Source organism: Anomaloglossus baeobatrachus, chromosome 6, assembly GCF_048569485.1.
Source record: "Anomaloglossus baeobatrachus isolate aAnoBae1 chromosome 6, aAnoBae1.hap1, whole genome shotgun sequence".
Lineage (NCBI taxonomy): Eukaryota > Metazoa > Chordata > Amphibia > Anura > Aromobatidae > Anomaloglossus > Anomaloglossus baeobatrachus.
Genome location: NC_134358.1, coordinates 541,282,724 through 541,299,544, shown reverse-complemented (window position 1 = coordinate 541,299,544; position 16,821 = coordinate 541,282,724). Strand labels below are relative to the sequence as shown.

At 44.1% G+C, this 16,821-nt stretch overlaps 1 protein-coding gene across 3 annotated transcripts in view; it reads right to left on the bottom strand.

Annotated features, from left to right (window-relative positions):
• Positions 1-16,821, bottom strand: part of OLAH (oleoyl-ACP hydrolase) — a 36,797-nt gene that overhangs the window by 8,696 nt on the left and 11,280 nt on the right. For all 3 annotated transcript variants that reach the window (XM_075315620.1, XM_075315622.1, XM_075315619.1), the window contains exons 4-6: positions 14,076-14,175; positions 3,196-3,365; positions 1,258-1,340 (exon numbers count right to left, since the gene is read on the bottom strand). In XM_075315620.1, coding sequence (XP_075171735.1) covers positions 1,258-1,340; positions 3,196-3,365; positions 14,076-14,175 — 353 coding nt within the window. The remainder of the gene's footprint in view (positions 1-1,257; positions 1,341-3,195; positions 3,366-14,075; positions 14,176-16,821) is intronic.

Here is a 16,821-nt window from a genome sequence, read left to right as displayed (position 1 = left end):
CAGCTCCGTATCCAGCAGGATCTCCGGGTCTGTGGATGGAGCCCGGCCTCAGAGTCTGGAGGCCGGTAAGATCCCACTTCACCAGAGCCCTTCAGGGGGATGGGGAAGGAAAGCAGCATGTGGGCTCCAGCCTCCGTACCCGCAATGGGTACCTCAACCTTAACAAACACCCGACAAGAGTGGGGTGAGAAGGGAGCATGCTGGGGGCCCAAGTATGGGCCCTCTTTTCTTCCATCCGACATAGTCAGCAGCTACTGCTGACTAAACAGTGGAGCTATGCGTGAATGTCTGACCTCCTTCGCACAAAGCTTGAAAACTGAGCAGCCCATGATCCCACGGGGGGTGTATAGCCAGAAGGGGAGGGGCCTTACACTTTTTAGTGTAATGCTTTGTGTGGCCTCCGGAGGCAGTAGCTATACACCCCAATCGTCTGGGTCTCCCAATGGAGCGCCGAAGAAAAAAAAAAAAAAAAAAGGAAAAAACACAATGGCAGAATTGTCTAATTTTTTCTCTCTGATTTTTCAGCACATTATAGTAGAATGAATGGTGTCATTCAAAACTACAACTCGTCGCACAAAAATACAAGCCCCCATATGGCTATGTGAATAAAAAAAAAAAAATGTAAAGTGGAGGAAAAAAAGAAAGCGGGAAAAATATATATATTAAAAAAAAAAAAAAAAAAAAAAAAAAAAAGGCAAGAATAAAATAGTTGTGACGACTCCAGTTCAAAACATTAACCATGACATACAAAGCCATGCACAACCTGTCTCCTCCCTACATCTGTGACCTAGTCTCCCGGTACCTACCTGCACGTAACCACAGATCCTCACAAGATCTCCTTCTCTGCTCCTCTCTTATCTCCTCTTCCCACAATCGCGTACAAGATTTCTCCCGTGCCTCCCCCATACTCTGGAACGCTCTACCTCAGCATATCAGACTCTCCCCTACCGTGGAAAGCTTCAAGAGGAACCTCAAGACCCACCTCTTCCAACAAGCCTACAACCTACAATAGCCCTCAGTCCAGTACACCACTGCGCATCCAGCTCTGTCCTCACCTATTGTACCATCACCCATTCCCTGTAGACTGTGAGCCCTCGCGGGCAGGGTCCTCTCTCCTCCTATACCAGTCTGTTTTGTAATGTTAAGGATTGTTGTACGTATACCCTCTTTCACTTGTAAAGCTCCATGGAATTTATGGCGCTATAATAATAAATAATAATAATATAGGAATATAAATAACCACAAATGGAAACCTACCAGTCAGGTCGTGAGGAATGTCTTCTGTCCCATCAAAACATGTTAGTCCACATGAAAGTACAGGAGACGATGGCTTATTATACCTGCAGAGTGAAAAAAGACCAAATATACAGTGCCTACAAGTAGTATTCAACCCCCTGCAGATTTAGCAGGTTTACACATTCGGAATTAACTTGGCATTGTGACATTTGGACTGTAGATCAGCCTGGAAGTGTGAAATGCAGCAAAAAAGAATGTTATTTCTTTTTTTATTTTTTTTTTTTAAATTGTGAAAAGTTTATTCAGAGGGTCATTTATTATTCAACCCCTCAAACCACCAGAATTCTGTTTGGTTCCCCTAAAGTATTAAGAAGTATTTCAGGCACAAAGAACAATGAGCTTCACATGTTTGGATTAATTATCTCATTTTCCAGCCTTTTCTGACTAATTAAGACCCTCCCCAAACTTGTGAACAGCACTCATACTTGGTCAACATGGGAAAGACAAAGGAGCATTCCAAGGCCATCAGAGACAAGATCGTGGAGGGTCACAAGGCTGGCAAGGGGTACAAAACCCTTTCCAAGGAGTTGGGCCTACATGTCTCCACTGTTGGGAGCATCATCCGGAAGTGGAAGGCTTATGGAACTACTGTTAGCCTTCCACGGCCTGGACAGCCTTTGAAAGTTTCCACCCGTGCAGAGGCCAGGCTTGTCCGAAGAGTCAAGGCTAACCCAAGGACAACAAGGAAGGAGCTCCGGGAAGATCTCATGGCAGTGGGGACATTGGTTTCAGTCAATACCATAAGTAATGTACTCCACCGCAATGGTCTCCCTTCCAGACGAGCCCGTAAGGTACCTTTACTTTCAAAGCGTCATGACAAGGCTCGTCTACAGTTTGCTCATGATCACTTGGAGGACTCTGAGACAGACTGGTTCAAGGTTCTCTGGTCTGATGAGACCAAGATCGAGATCTTTAGTGCAAACCACACACGTGACGTTTGGAGACTGGATGGCACTGCATACGACCCCAAGAATACCATCCCTACAGTCAAGCATGGTGATGGCAGCATCATGCTAAGGGGCTGTTTCTCAGCCAAGGGGCCTGGCCATCTGGTCCGCATCCATGGGAAGATGGATAGCACGGCCTACCTGGAGATTTTGGCCAAGAACCTCCGCTCCTCCATCAAGGATCTTAAGATGGGTCGTCATTTCATCTTCCAACAAGACAACGACCCAAAAGCACACAGCCAAGAAAACCAAGGCCTGGTTCAAGAGGGAAAAAATCAAGGTGTTGCAGTGGCCTAGTCAGTCTCCTGACCTTAACCCAATTGAAAACTTGTGGAAGGAGCTCAAGATTAAAGTCCACATGAGACACCCAAAGAACCTAGATAACTTGGAGAAGATCTGCATGGAGGAGTGGGCCAAGATAACTCCAGAGACCTGTGCCGGCCTGATCAGGTCTTATAAAAGACGATTATTAGCTGTAATTGCAAACAAGGGTTATTCCACAAAATATTAAACCTAGGGGTTGAATAATAATTGACCCACACTTTTATGTTGAAAATGTATTAAAATTTAACTGAGCAACATAACTTGTTGGTTTGTAAGATTTATGCATCTGTTAATAAATCCTGCTCTTGTTTGAAGTTTGCAGGCTCTAACTTATTTGCATCTTATCAAACCTGCTAAATCTGCAGGGGGTTGAAGACTACTTGTAGGCACTGTATATATATTTTTTTTTCTCTATTTACAGCTGATAGGCAGACCTATGTGTTTCCATGGTTACAGAGCACCTCTTTCTGGCCCTAATCTACTTCTACTGGGTCAAGACTGTAGGATCTGACTACACGCATGATTTGACTGTAGTCTGTAACCATGGAAACACAAGTCTGTATAGGAACTGCGTAAGAAGAAGACAGCTGCTACATAAGGGAATTCCGGGGAAATGAGAAGAACTTACACAACGTTCTCGATGACTCTTAGATCAGCCTTCAGTGGCGGGAGGAAGAGCTGCATGGCCTCCTTGTTCTCCAGAATTTCGGCAGGTGTTCCCCCGGTTGTTGACATCCAGTTCAGAAATTCTTCATCGGACAGTTCTGATCTTTTTATGGCTAAGGTACGAGATTTTGACTAAAAGGTGCAAAAAAGTTTTTTTCTTAGGTCTTAGTATTTTTTTTATGTTTTTAAATCTGCCCCACTAGGTTCTCGGTCTTAAAGAAAAGAAAATTACAGTAGTGAGGGATGCGGAAAAGTAAATAATGTATATCCACCAGTCTAATGGGCAACTTTAAAGGGAATCGGTCACCACATTCTTCAAGTATAAACCAAAACTAACACCCTCAGCATCACCTGGGCTCCATTCCATAAAGGTGTTATATATATTATATATATATATATATATTATATATATATATATACACACACACACACACACACACACACACACACACACCCTTAATCTACCCATAAAACCCCCCAAATACTGTTTGAAAAACTGCCGCACTGTATGCAAATCTTTCGGTCTGGTCCAATGGGCGTCCTTGGTGCGGCTCTTGTCCCTTATCTTGGCGCTGATCGCCGTCCTCTTATGATTCACGTGGATGACACCTCCTGCGCTATCCACACAAATCTCACACCTGCGCAGAGCCATCATCGGCTCGCTCAGGCACACTTTGCTATGCCCTACTGTGAACAGAGCCGAATACATAAGTGCACATGCGCGAAACAGTGAGGTCTCTGCACAGGCCTTGTTTACAGTTACCGGACCGCTGCAGCCAGTCATAGCTATCAGCAATCGGGTGACCAAAGAACGAATGATCGATTCCTGCCCTGGAGCCACAGGGTTCACTTTGGAAGAGTAGACAGAATTTGAATTTTTTTTTTTTTTTTCACCCATCCATTACTTCCCATTTTGGGGTAAGTTGGACAACTCTTTTAACTTTTTTAAAAATATTGTTAAAAAGGAACATCTTTTTAAAATATATTTCGGCCTGACAGCCCCAAACCTTTAAGATCCCATTATATGACATCTAAGGGTATGTGCGTACACTGCAGACATTTTTTGCACCAAAATACATACCTTGTTGCCAAAAAAAAAACCAAAAAAAACCACACACCCCAAAAACTGCATGTGTTTTTGGTGTCGTTTTTTTTTAGTGAATTTAATGGCTGGGAGGGCTAAAAAACGTAGGGAAAAAAAAAAAAAAAGGACCAACAATTGACACGCTGCTTCTTTTTTCTACACCAATAACTGCAAGGAAAAAAGAAGCAACGAGCGCACAGCATTTTGATTTCTCTTAGGCTATGTGCGCACGTTGTGTTCTATTCCGCAGCGTGTAAGTCACTGCATGTGCGTCTCAGAATGCAGCCGAAAAGCTGCATTCTGAGACGCATTGTTACTGCAGAATTCCTGCTGAATTCATGCGTTCTGGATACTTGCTCTGCCATAGACAGAGTGGGAAAAGCATCCAGAACGCACATTTTTTGACAGTGCGGTCCCACTTGGCTCTGCAGCATCCCCATAGACTTGCAGCAGAGCCGAGTGGGACCGCAGTGTCAAAAAGAGCATGGCTGGCTGTGAGACAGAGCCGCACGATCAGAATGAACTCGGATGAACTTCACCTGACTTCATTGTGAAGTTGTGCGCGTGTGCCATGACTTGATTTGCGATCACAGGTGAAGGACTCACCGGTGACCGCAAATCCCCTAAATGACTGAAGTGAGCCGCGTGATCAGCAGTGCTTACCCGCGACCAGCTCGAGTCCTCCACCCGAGACCTGTGGCCGCGGGTAACCTAAGTGATGTCTCCGCTGACAGTGCGACTCACTTCAGTTTGTGTGGAGCTGATAGGAGCGGCGGTGTTCTACCGCCGCTCCTGTCAGCTTCATGTAGCAGAGCTGGATGCATCGTGGGACCTCGTGAGGATTACGCCACACCTGGAGGGGTGTTTGGAAATTTTAATAAAGTGGTGAAAAAGGGTGTTTTTTTGTCTTTTATTTCAAATAAAGGATTTTTTTGGGTGTATGTTTATTTACTTTCACTTACAGGTTAATCATTGGGGGTGTCTCATAGACGCCTGCAATGATTAAACGTAGGACTTAGTGGCAGCTATGGGCTGCCATTAACTACTTATTACCCAGATTGCCACCGCAGCAGGGCAATTCTGGATGAGCCGGGTAGAGTCCGGGACTGGCGCATCTAATCAATGCAGCAATTCTGGGCGGCTGCTGGCTGATATGTTTAGGTTGCGGGGCTCCCCATAACGTGGGGCTCCCCATCCTGAGAACACCAGCCTTCAGCCGTGTGGCTTTATCTTGGCTGGTATCAAAATTGGGGAGGACCGCCCGCTGTTTTTTTTTTAATTATTTATTTTACTGCACTACATAGACCCGCCCACCGGCGACTTGGATTGGTTGCAGTGAGACAGCTCTCCCTCAGCATGGGGGTGCATCTGAATGCAACCAATCATAGGCGCCGGTGGGCGGGGGAAGCAGTGAATATGAGATGGAATAATGAGCGGCCGTCATTTTCAAAAGCTGGAGAAGCCGCCGCAGTGTGACAGCCGTGCAGCGCCGCGCTGGTGATCGGTCAGTGATCAGGGAGTATGAGAGGGGGGGGGGGCGGAGGGATAGATCGACAGAGACCGAAAATCAAAACATCGCTGTGCTTTATGTTCACTTTATGGGGCTCTTTTTCAGGCGGATTCTAGGCGGAATTCGCCTGAAAAAGACGTTGTGTGCACTTAGCTTACATAGATTTTGTTGTATTCCTACGGGGATCCATTCAAACATATTTTATATTGACTTACAGGGGCGTATCATTCATACTGGCAGCCCATGCAGCCACTATGGGGCCCGTGAGAAGAAGGGCCCGGCGTCAAATGACATCAGACCCCTCCATCACCCATCACAATTTCAACAGAATCTGTATCCCTAGGATGTAGATATAGTTGAAAGCAATCAGGGTCTGTCAGGAGCAAGGACCACCAGAGGATCCTCTGGCTGGCCTGGAGTCAGAAGGATTCACCTCCAAAAAACAACCCATGACACTGTGCGATGCCTGCACTATGTCCGGCTCGCTGAGGACACCCTGGTGTTTGCTCTATTAGTCTGGATAATCCATCTAATTTTTTTTGTCAAGTGTGCATCTTGTGGAGCATTCCAGTATTTGACTGGGGCCCCCTGACTGCTGTGCCCCGTAATAAGGGGTTAATCTGGTCGTCCCATGTAATTTTCTGCCTCCTCCCAGTTTGTGGCAGCCAATAATTCTTCTCTCCTCCTCCTCCTGCTTCCCCCTTTATAATCTCAATCCCTTCTTTTTCCGGTCTCTCCCCACTCTGTGGGACCCGGAGGCAGCTGTCCCCGCTGTGCGCCTGGAGAGAGTGAGTACGGCAGTCGCTCTAACCGCTGCCATCCCAGACTATCAGGAGGGATGGGGATGCATGGCTGTCATCAGATCTCTGGCCAGTGTCCCGTCCCTCCTGATGGTTAAGCCCCTGCCCCTGCTCACAGCCATGCCAGCAGGAGGTCAGCCTGCCTGCATCTAAGGCCCAGTGGAGGCCAGGGCTGTGGAGTCGGAGTCGGAGTCGTGGAGTCGGAGTCGGAGCTCATTTTGGTGGAGTCGGAGTCGGAGTCGGTATAAAATGCACCGACTCCGACTCCTAAAATATATAATAAATTGGGGACAGGAGTGCAATGCAGAATGTGCTGAATATTTTACTAAATAACAACATTTAGTATAATGCTTATATTTAAGTGAAAAATTTATTGTAGTACAATGTGAACATCAGACATTTAATTGTTTTTATGATACAATAATCAAGATATTTGGATAGAACATAAAATATTTATTGGAATACAACTTTAGAACACAAAAAAACTAAATTGTAAATATGTAATATATATAATATATATATATATACAGTGTATATACACACACACAAGATATATATGTAATCTACTGTATATTACATAGTGTATTACATATTTACAATTTATTACAGTTTTTTGTGTTCTAAAGTTGTATTCCAATAAATATATTTTATGTTCTATCCAAATATCTTGATTATTGTATCATAAAAATTATTAAATGTCTGATGTTCACATACACATATTCATGTACTACAATAAATTTTTCACCTAACTATAAGCAATATATGTAGGAGTCAGAGTCAGAGTCAGAGTCAGAGTCAGAGTCAGAGTCAGAGTCAGAGTCAGAGTCAGAGTCAGAGTCAGAGTCAGAGTCAGAGTCAGAGTCAGAGTCAGAGTCAGAGTCGGAGCCGGAGTCGGAGTCGGAGCCGGAGTCGGTGCAAGAGAATTTGAGGAGTCGGAGTCGGAGTCGAAGGTTTGGCTTACCGACTCCACAGCCCTGGTGGAGGCAGCGTGCACCTCCTCACTCACCTCCCCCCTCCTCCCTCCCAGCCTTGATGGTCTGTCCCTGGCTGCTCCTCTGTCACAGAGAGCAGTAGCATCGCCCCCACCCTTTGTGCTATGCCCTAGTAACTGCACTGAACCCGTGGTTGGACTGTGTGGACGCTTCATTCTGGCCCCGCCCACCATCACTGAGCGATTGCCACGCCCCCTCTATACAGGGAGTGCATCGCTACTATTTTTAACTACCTGCACCCACCTTGTATGAGCTTCTTCCGGGTGGATGAGCCTGGAATGTATGGGCTCTTCCCAGGTGGTTAGTCCTAGAGTGTATGTGCTCCTTCCGGGTGTATAAGTCTGGAATGTATGGGCTCTTCCCAGGTGGTTAGTCCTAGAGTGTATGAGCTCCTTCCGGGTGGATGAGCCTGGAATGTATGGGCTCTTCCCAGGTGGTTAGCCCTGGAGTGTATGGGCTCCTTTCAGGTGGTGGATGTGGCTGGTTTGGTTGATGGACATGGATATTTCCTCGTGTCCACTATAATAATTCCCACCCTCCTACCCCCATTATAGTGTATATGTAACAAATAAATAGAACATTTACAAAAAAAAAAAAAAAAAAAAGTTTATTCCCTCTGGAAATGTTGGGTGCCATGGAGCCCACACATTGTAGAATCTATCCCACCTATATCCCGCCCCCACTATCAAACCCACCCTGCAGCGTTAGTAGCCTCTATAATGGGCGAGCGCAGCGCCTCATTCAGTGGGGTCCATGCTCTGCATAATAGTAAACACACGTGATGTGCATGTTCCCCTTCTCCGCAGCTATAAAACCGCTGCATTTCTGCTTCTGCCCCCCACCCCATTATTAACCCCTAAACTGCATGTGCTGCCTCCTGCTGCCATGGCTCTTTCTTTAACCCCCCCCCCCCCGCCCCCTCCTTGGTCCTTGAGCATGCGGGTGCTGGATCCCCGACATGGCGGTGCTGCCATTACAGCTGTGGTACCCGCTCCGCACGGTGACACTCCTCGGTATCAGTCACTGCTGGCCGGCCTGTAATAGCCGGAGCAGTTGTTTGCATTACCACAGGCCTTCAGGAAGGAGTCATCGCTCAAGACGTTTGCTACGGCGTTCACCTTCATTGTCTGAAGAATCCCTAATCATTGGCAAGGCCCCACAGAAGGGCATGTTACAGGTCCTCCCGCCGACCCTCCAGCATCTGTCTGGGCCAGCCGGACTCTCCTGGTTCCTCCTGACAGCGGTGAGTACCCTTGGGTTGATTAGTCTTCCATGATCCCAGTTTATAATAATAGTAATAATAACAACTATAATGATGTCAGTAAAAAAAAAAAAAAAATGCTTTAGTTAACTAGATCCCCAGGAATTAAGTGTACACTAACCCCTGCTAGTAACCGCGGTATCCTAAAAGAACCCGCAGATGAAGAAAGGAAGGGAAAAAAAAAAAAAGCATTTCCAGTTCAGGGTTGCACTATGGCTAGTTATATAGGCTGTCGTACAGCGGTTTGGTGTGAGGGTTATAGCAGGTAGGCATCCACCAATTAAAGTGCAATGGATGAGAACATGGCGTCAAGTATTTGATCCCTGCGCGTTTCTCAGAGAGACGCTAAGTTACCGGGTTGCCATTTGCTTTTGGGGGTTTGCCCATGATGCTTTACTTGTTCTCCCATACTGGGGTCTCTGGATCCATCCCCGCTCAGGGTCAGTTTGTGTTAGGACACCCCTCTGCTGCCCCCTATCGCCAGGTCACCTACCTAATTATTATTAACCATTCATTAGTAGATGATGTCGCGGCTATCTGCATCCATGTGTTCAGCCTTAACCATGGTGTTTCTAATAATGTCTTACAAGAGTTCATTGTTAACCCCGATATATCCGATAATGACATTTACACAAGTGTGTTTTTGTATGTGTATATATAGAAATATATATTATACTGTAGCTATCAGATTCCATCTCCTCTCTCAGGTTTACATCAGTAACATGCATCATCACACATCGGGTCCCACACTGTCACCGTTTTTTCTGCATTTTTGGTTACTTTGCAGACTTTAATTTATGACACGCTCCTTCTTTGGGTTGTTTTATTCATGTTATTACATTCAGTCATTTTACTTCTTTTCTTTATGGTCATTAATTACGTGACGGGATCTTTTCATCATACGCCACCGTGATGATTTAATGCTTCTCAACTTTATTAACCACGTTTTGTTCCTTTTTTGTTTGGTCCAGTGTTCCTTATTTGGAGCCGCACCCTTTGTGATGGGTATTTGTTGATTTCGGGTAGTGATTCCCTCAGCGAGTGGGATTTTCCCTCTGTTTTTTTTTTTCCTTTTCAGACTTGGCCTTTTGTCGTGATTACGACATAGCTCAATGGTAGTGTGCAGGTTACAGATAGAGCTCTGGGTTCAGTCCCATTCGTGGACATTTTTACATTTCACCATCGTGGTATCCTATAAAAATATTGTATAATGCTACATCCTTTTATCCTATAATTGCCTTACTGCAGTCCCTGGGTTGGGATTTTATCTTTTCAATGTTGTCGGTTCTGTGCGTTGTGGGGTCTCGGGGTCTAGGGTTTGGATACTTCACCTAGAATTTCTGTGTTGTTCCCCATTGATACTACACTTGATACCACACCCGGACTTGTTTTTCGCTTTTGGTTGATAAACATGAGCGTTCCTATTCTTAAACCCCTTACCCTCCCCCGGTACATCGCCCGTTAGGTTATTGTTCTTTAGTGTTTGGTTTCCCCATACCCGTGAAGTATCGTTGCTTAAGCCCCTCCTTGCTTTCATTATACTCTGAAAGTTTTGCCCTAATGCCCGAGTGGATGAGATCCATTTCCATCAGGATGCGCTCGATTTATTGATGCTGGTGAAGTCCTTGGTGGCTCCACAACATGGTGAGCTTACGGTAAAACATGATGTGAGTGATATTCGTTTTCGATCACCGTTTCTTCATATGTTTACTATTAAGTGTTTTTCTTTTTTCACACCATCGAGCCTTTAGGTATTGGTTCTTGCGTTCCTTGTTTTCTATCCTTGGACCAATTTTCCCCTGTCCCTAGTTTCTACTGACCTTTCTTTTGCAATCAATGTTTCTCCATACATTCACTGTTAAGTGATTGCTTCCAAAAGTAGTAAGAACTAATAAAAAAAAAAAAGTCCAAATGAGCGTAATCTAGGTTTCCACTAGTTTTATTTATTTTCGCCAGTCCATGTAATGGTTGGCAGCTGTTTTTTTTTTTTTTACGAATATATACATATACAGTGTTTTTCAGTATTTCCTTATTGTATAGGTGATGGAATTATTAAGATGAAATCAGACATTGCCAAAGGTTCTCTCTACAGGATATCCTCAATCATGTACAGGTGCCTTGAAATGACTTCTAGACTGATCTTACTGTATTGTCTATTTCAGTTATACAATTTCATTTATGTCAAAAAAAAAAGAGAAAAAAAAAAACAAACAAAAAAAAACAAAAAAAAAAAAAGTACTTTCTTGCATTACTAAAGGCTGTGATTTAATTGCGAAGGATATACTGTATTGGGTAGTCCTGCACATTTGCACACCAGATACGATGCAGGGTGCTGACTATACATCAATTTCAACAAAAATTAGGAAATAAGGCCATAATGAGAAAAAGAAATAAAAATGATTGGAATGGTCAAACTAAAAAAAAAAAAAAAAATAATTAGCTCTTAAAAATAGGTAGGTGCTACTTCTGGTAGGTGTGGTTAAGCGCCTTTACGCTGCTTTTGCATACTGGGAGATTTGCAGTGTCCCGATCATGGGAGGAGAAGTGAAATAATACAATTTTGTTCCCCAGAACAAGTCCTGGTGATCTTTGTTATGATACCGTAGGTTTTGCAGTTGGTCTTTTCAATTCAGATTCCAAGGTCAAATCACAGAGCCTTTATGTACTGATTGTTTCCTCAGGTATATTAGACCAGTTTATTGCTTTGGTAACAATTTTCTCTTTTTCAGATGGTGTCAGATCCGTGCTATGGATTTTTTGGCTGCTCACCATGAGCAGCCCGGAGAATGGAGAGCTATGCAGGTGGAAGTGGACGTTCATTGGAGAGGCATCAGAAACCGGTTTTGGCAGTAACGATCTGCCAAAAGAGTTATGATCTTACTGGACGCATTTTTACATGTTACTTTTTGGGATGACCTCTGCCTCTTCCTCGTAGATTCTCACTATGACAAGTTCCAGGTTGATTTAGGAGCTACTACTGGTTTAGTCAGGTCATTTCTCGTGATCTTGTATTGATTTAGTCAAAGGTCATTCATCGCGTGGTATGACAGGGCGGCTATTGATGGATTGTTGGGTACACTTCATGCTGGAGTGCCACGTTTTATTTGAGGCGTACGATTCAGAGCTTCTGTTTCCCACTGGTATACGTTTAACATGACTTAGGGTTGATATTTCTTTGGTTTGCAGGTTGGTATTTAGCATGCCTTAGTTTCTGGGTGGGGGTCGGAGCACAGTTTGCCACTTTGCTCCTCCTTGGCGGTCAATTCAACAACGTTGGTGGTTTTTTGGTACAAAAGTTACCCCCGCCGGGAGTCCGGCTGCGGCACAACGCTTTGTACTGGTTTACTGTGATTTATTTCAATGGTTTTAGTTTGATATTTTGGGCTGTGACCGACCACCATCCACTAAAAGATGAGATTTGATTATTAAATCTCCATAATAAAGAGTTCTGATTTTATATACCTGAGTCTGATTCTTCATTACATGGGACGATTGGTTGTGGGTTTGTTGGGGTCTCAGCAGTCTGTGGAGCATTCCAGTATTTGACTGGGGCCCCCTGACTGCTGTGCCCCGTAATAAGGGGTTAATCTGGTCGTCCCATGTAACTTTCTGCCTCCTCCCAGTTTGTGGCAGCCAATAATTCTTCTCTCCTCCTCCTCCTGCTTCCCCCTTTATAATCTCAATCCCTTCTTTTTCCGGTCTCTCCCCACTCTGTGGGACCCGGAGGCAGCTGTCCCACCCTCCCTCCCTTTGTCAACGTTGATGGTTTCAGTGTGGACGCTTGCCTGCGCCGGAAGTCCGGCTGTGAGACAATGAGTGGTACTGTAAAAGCTACGTGCGCCGGGAGTCCGGCTTCAACAGAATTATTTTGACTGGTTTGGCTTACTTGTGCCGGTAGTCCGGCTGTGTCACAATGAGTTGTACTATTTTTGTTTTTCATAATATTTGATTAAGTCACAGCAGCGGTCAATTCAACAACGTTGGTGGTTTTTTGGTACAAAAGTTACCCCCGCCGGGAGTCCGGCTGCGGCACAACGCTTTGTACTGGTTTACTGTGATTTATTTCAATGGTTTTAGTTTGATATTTTGGGCTGTGACCGACCACCATCCACTAAAAGATGAGATTTGATTATTAAATCTCCATAATAAAGAGTTCTGATTTTATATACCTGAGTCTGATTCTTCATTACATGGGACGATTGGTTGTGGGTTTGTTGGGGTCTCAGCAGTCTATAGTTCCTGTTCAGGGGGACCTGCATTGCCAACTCCCCCTGTTCATTTCCTTATTGATTGGGCAGAGCGCTCATGAAGCATTCTGCCCGATCATTTAGAGGTCTTTCCGGATGGTCATGTTTGCACATTTCTTTTCTGCCTGACACTGATCTGTATGATAGCAGGAGAAGCTGAACAAATGTAAAGCGTATCTTGCTTCCCATCATGGAGGGAGCTCATAGCGGTAAAGGTCTCCTCTCCTGCTTAATGGCGTCACAGTCCATAAGCTGCACAGAGCAAAGCAGCGCAAGAGGGAAACAGGGCTAGGCAAGTATTGTTCTTTCTTTACTTATAGGGACTATCATACTCGGTGGTGGTGGGAACCATTATGGGAGCGTTCATACTGTGTGTGGGGGAATTGTACTGGTTGGGCCATTATACTGTGCGGGGTGATATGGGGGGTCTCATAACGTTTGGGCATATTTACTCACGAGACTTCATACTGCTTTAGGGACACGGGTCATCATAATGTGTGTGTGGGGGAATTGTACTGATTGGGCCATTATACTCTGCGGGTGATATGGGGGGGGTCTCATACTTTGTGGGTGTATTTACTCACAAGACATCATACTGTTTGGGGTCACGGGTCATCATACTATGTGCGGGGGAATCATGTTGTGTTATATGATGCATTTTGGAGGCATTAAACTCTGTGGGGCAATGAAAGGGATATTGCAGTGGGAGAGAACAGTAAGGGGCTTCAATAGGAGCAAAATTACTGTGTATGTGCCACAATGCATGCTCTCTCTATTTTCAAATTCACGAGGCATGCCATTCTGTGACTCCTCCTATGCGCCGTGACCACACCTACTCCCCTGTGAGGGAAGGGGGGGGGCCTTCATTTGGGACTTTTGCTATGGCGCCCCATCTACAGTATGGATGCCTCTGGTCACTTGGATTAGTACATGAGGCCCAGGACTCACATGAGGGGCAGAGGCTCCGGACACAAACATATGCACGGGCTCCAGACCATACTTTTCTTTCAATCTTACAGCAGTTGCAAAACTGGTGAAGGATCCAAAGCTGAGAAGAAAAGGAGACAAAACAAAAATGCTTCAATTTTCGGGAAATAGGCAAAATGACATCCACAACGGGCAGCTGTCAGCGATGGACACATGGAAGTATTGTGTAATGCATCCTCCCCGTTGGAACATAAGCTCCGGCCGGACTCCATAGACACGGGCACAATGCGGCTTTATACTCTCAGTTCTGTTTAATAGATAAAGACTTCATAAGACGACATGTGCTCCAGACTATTAGCTGACATGGGACTTTAAAGACGAAGGCCTACCAAGCCTGCCCATTTAAAAGGGAAGGTGTCGTGCTTTTTATTTTTGTATTAATAATAGTGATTATTAAATCAAGTATTTTTGTCAAGTATTTTTAATACAAAATTAAACTCACTGTTTATTTAGTTTTTATTTAATTCTAGTTTTACTGAAGCACTGGGGGCTGCCATCTTGGATTTGCTATGTGCATTGACAGTTACTCATCTCCTTTATGGCAGCCCCCTGTGCATTCACTCTGATAGTCAGACTCCGACTCCTGTACTTAAGAGAACAAATGGACAACTTTCGGATGACGCACGGATAGCCTCCATGTGCTGTCCGTTATTTTTTTTTATTGATTTTAATGTGTAAGTCTGATTTGCAATTTACATAAAAAAATTGTTTTGGGGATTTATTTTTCCCATTGATGCTCCTGAGATGGCTTCATACATTGCTTAGCAATCTATGACGAAAACATTAGTCATTGGTGGTAAAGGAGGTAAATTCCAAACATGACACAAAAAAAGTCAAATAACCTTTTCCTAAAGGGCATTTTACTAGAATTTGGGACTTGAGAATTAAAAGGTCAGACGTTGAATATTTAGAGCAGGAGGAGCTGAACAGATCTATATAAACAGTGGTGAAAATAAGTATTTGATCCTCTGCCAATTTTGCAATTTTTCCCACCAACAATGAATGGAGAGGTCTGTAATATTTATCATAGGTAACTTCAACTGTGACAGACAAAACCTCCCCCCAAAAAAAAAAATAAAAAAATATCGCATTGTATCATTTTTAAAGAATTATTAACATTTTATTGCATGGAATAAGTATTTGATCACCTACCAACCAGCAAGAATTCTGGCTCTCACAGACCTGTTATTTTTTCTCCTACGCTGCACTCATTACCTGAATTATTCGCACCTGTGTAAAAGACAACCATCCCCACAATCAGTCACACTCCAACCTTTCCACCATGGCCAAGACCAAAGAGCTTTCTAAGGAAATCAGTGGTAAAATTGTAGACCTGCACAAGCTGGGATGAGCTATAGGACAATAGGCAAGCAGCTTGGTGAGAAGGCAACAACTGTTGGGGAAAGTATTAGAAAATGGAAGAAAAACAAGATGACTGACAATCTTACTCAGTCTGGAGCTCCATGCAAGATCTTGCCTCATGGGGTAATGATGATTCTGAAAAAGGTCAGGAATCAGCCCAGAACTACATGGAGGACCTGGTCAATGATCTGAAGAGAGCTGGGACCACAGTCTGAAAGATTGCAGTTAGTAACACACTATGCCGTCATAGATTAAATCCTGCAGGGCAGGATTTTGTCCAACAACCTCTTTCTCTCAGTAAGAGCATTGGAGATGGGTCATGGCTGCGTCTTCCATCATGACAATGACCCGAAACATACAGCCAGGGCAACTAAGCAGGGGTGCCAAAAAAAAAAAAAAAAAAAGCATTTCAGGGTCCTGGAGTGGCTTAGCCCATCTCCAGACCTAAACCCAATAGAAAATCTTTGGAGGAGCTCAAAGTCAATGATGCCCAGAGACAGCCCTGAAACCTGAAAGATGTGAGAAGATCTGTATGGAGGAGTCGCCAAAATCGCTGCTGCAGTGTGTGCAAACCTGATCAGGAACTACCGGAAACGTCTGACCTCTAACTGCAAAAAAGGTTTCTTCCAAATAATAAAGGGATCCAATCACCAGGATGGTCATATATAACCTAAAGCCAGTGCTATACTGGCACTATCAGGCTGATTCTCTACATAACTTTAGGGCGGGACCTCACCCAACAGAAAAATGTTGCTTCCTGATATCAGCTTTGTTGGCTGAGGTCCTGCCCCTTCTGGTCACATGGGTATGACCTCACACAGGTCCTGTAAGTGAAAAAGTGAATCAATGGTATAATACTTATGCTAATTCTAACAGAGGATAACTATGAATACCTCCCCCAGATATTATCTGCTCCTCAGCTGCTGTCACTCAAGAAGCCGCTGATTTTATAAACTTTACTTTCTTGGATTTAAAAACCTAAACATCCGAGCTGACAACTACAGGTATGTATAGAATCAGCGTGATAGTGCCAGTATAGCACTGGCTTTAGGTTATATACGAAAATCCTGGTGATTTGTTCCCTTTAAGTTTTGTTTTTCTATTGTATCAAATACTTCATGCAATAAAATACAAAAATCATACAAATGTGATTTTCTGGAATTTTTTGGGATTCAGTCTGTCACAGTTGAAGTGTATCTAAGATAAAAATTACAGACCCCTCCATTCTTTGTAGGTGGGAAAACGTCCAAATTTGGCAGAGGATCACATTTTAAATTTTTCTTACTAAGTTTGCAGTAAAAGATTCAGTATTTGAATCTCTGCTCGTTCAGGACTTAGGAGTCCA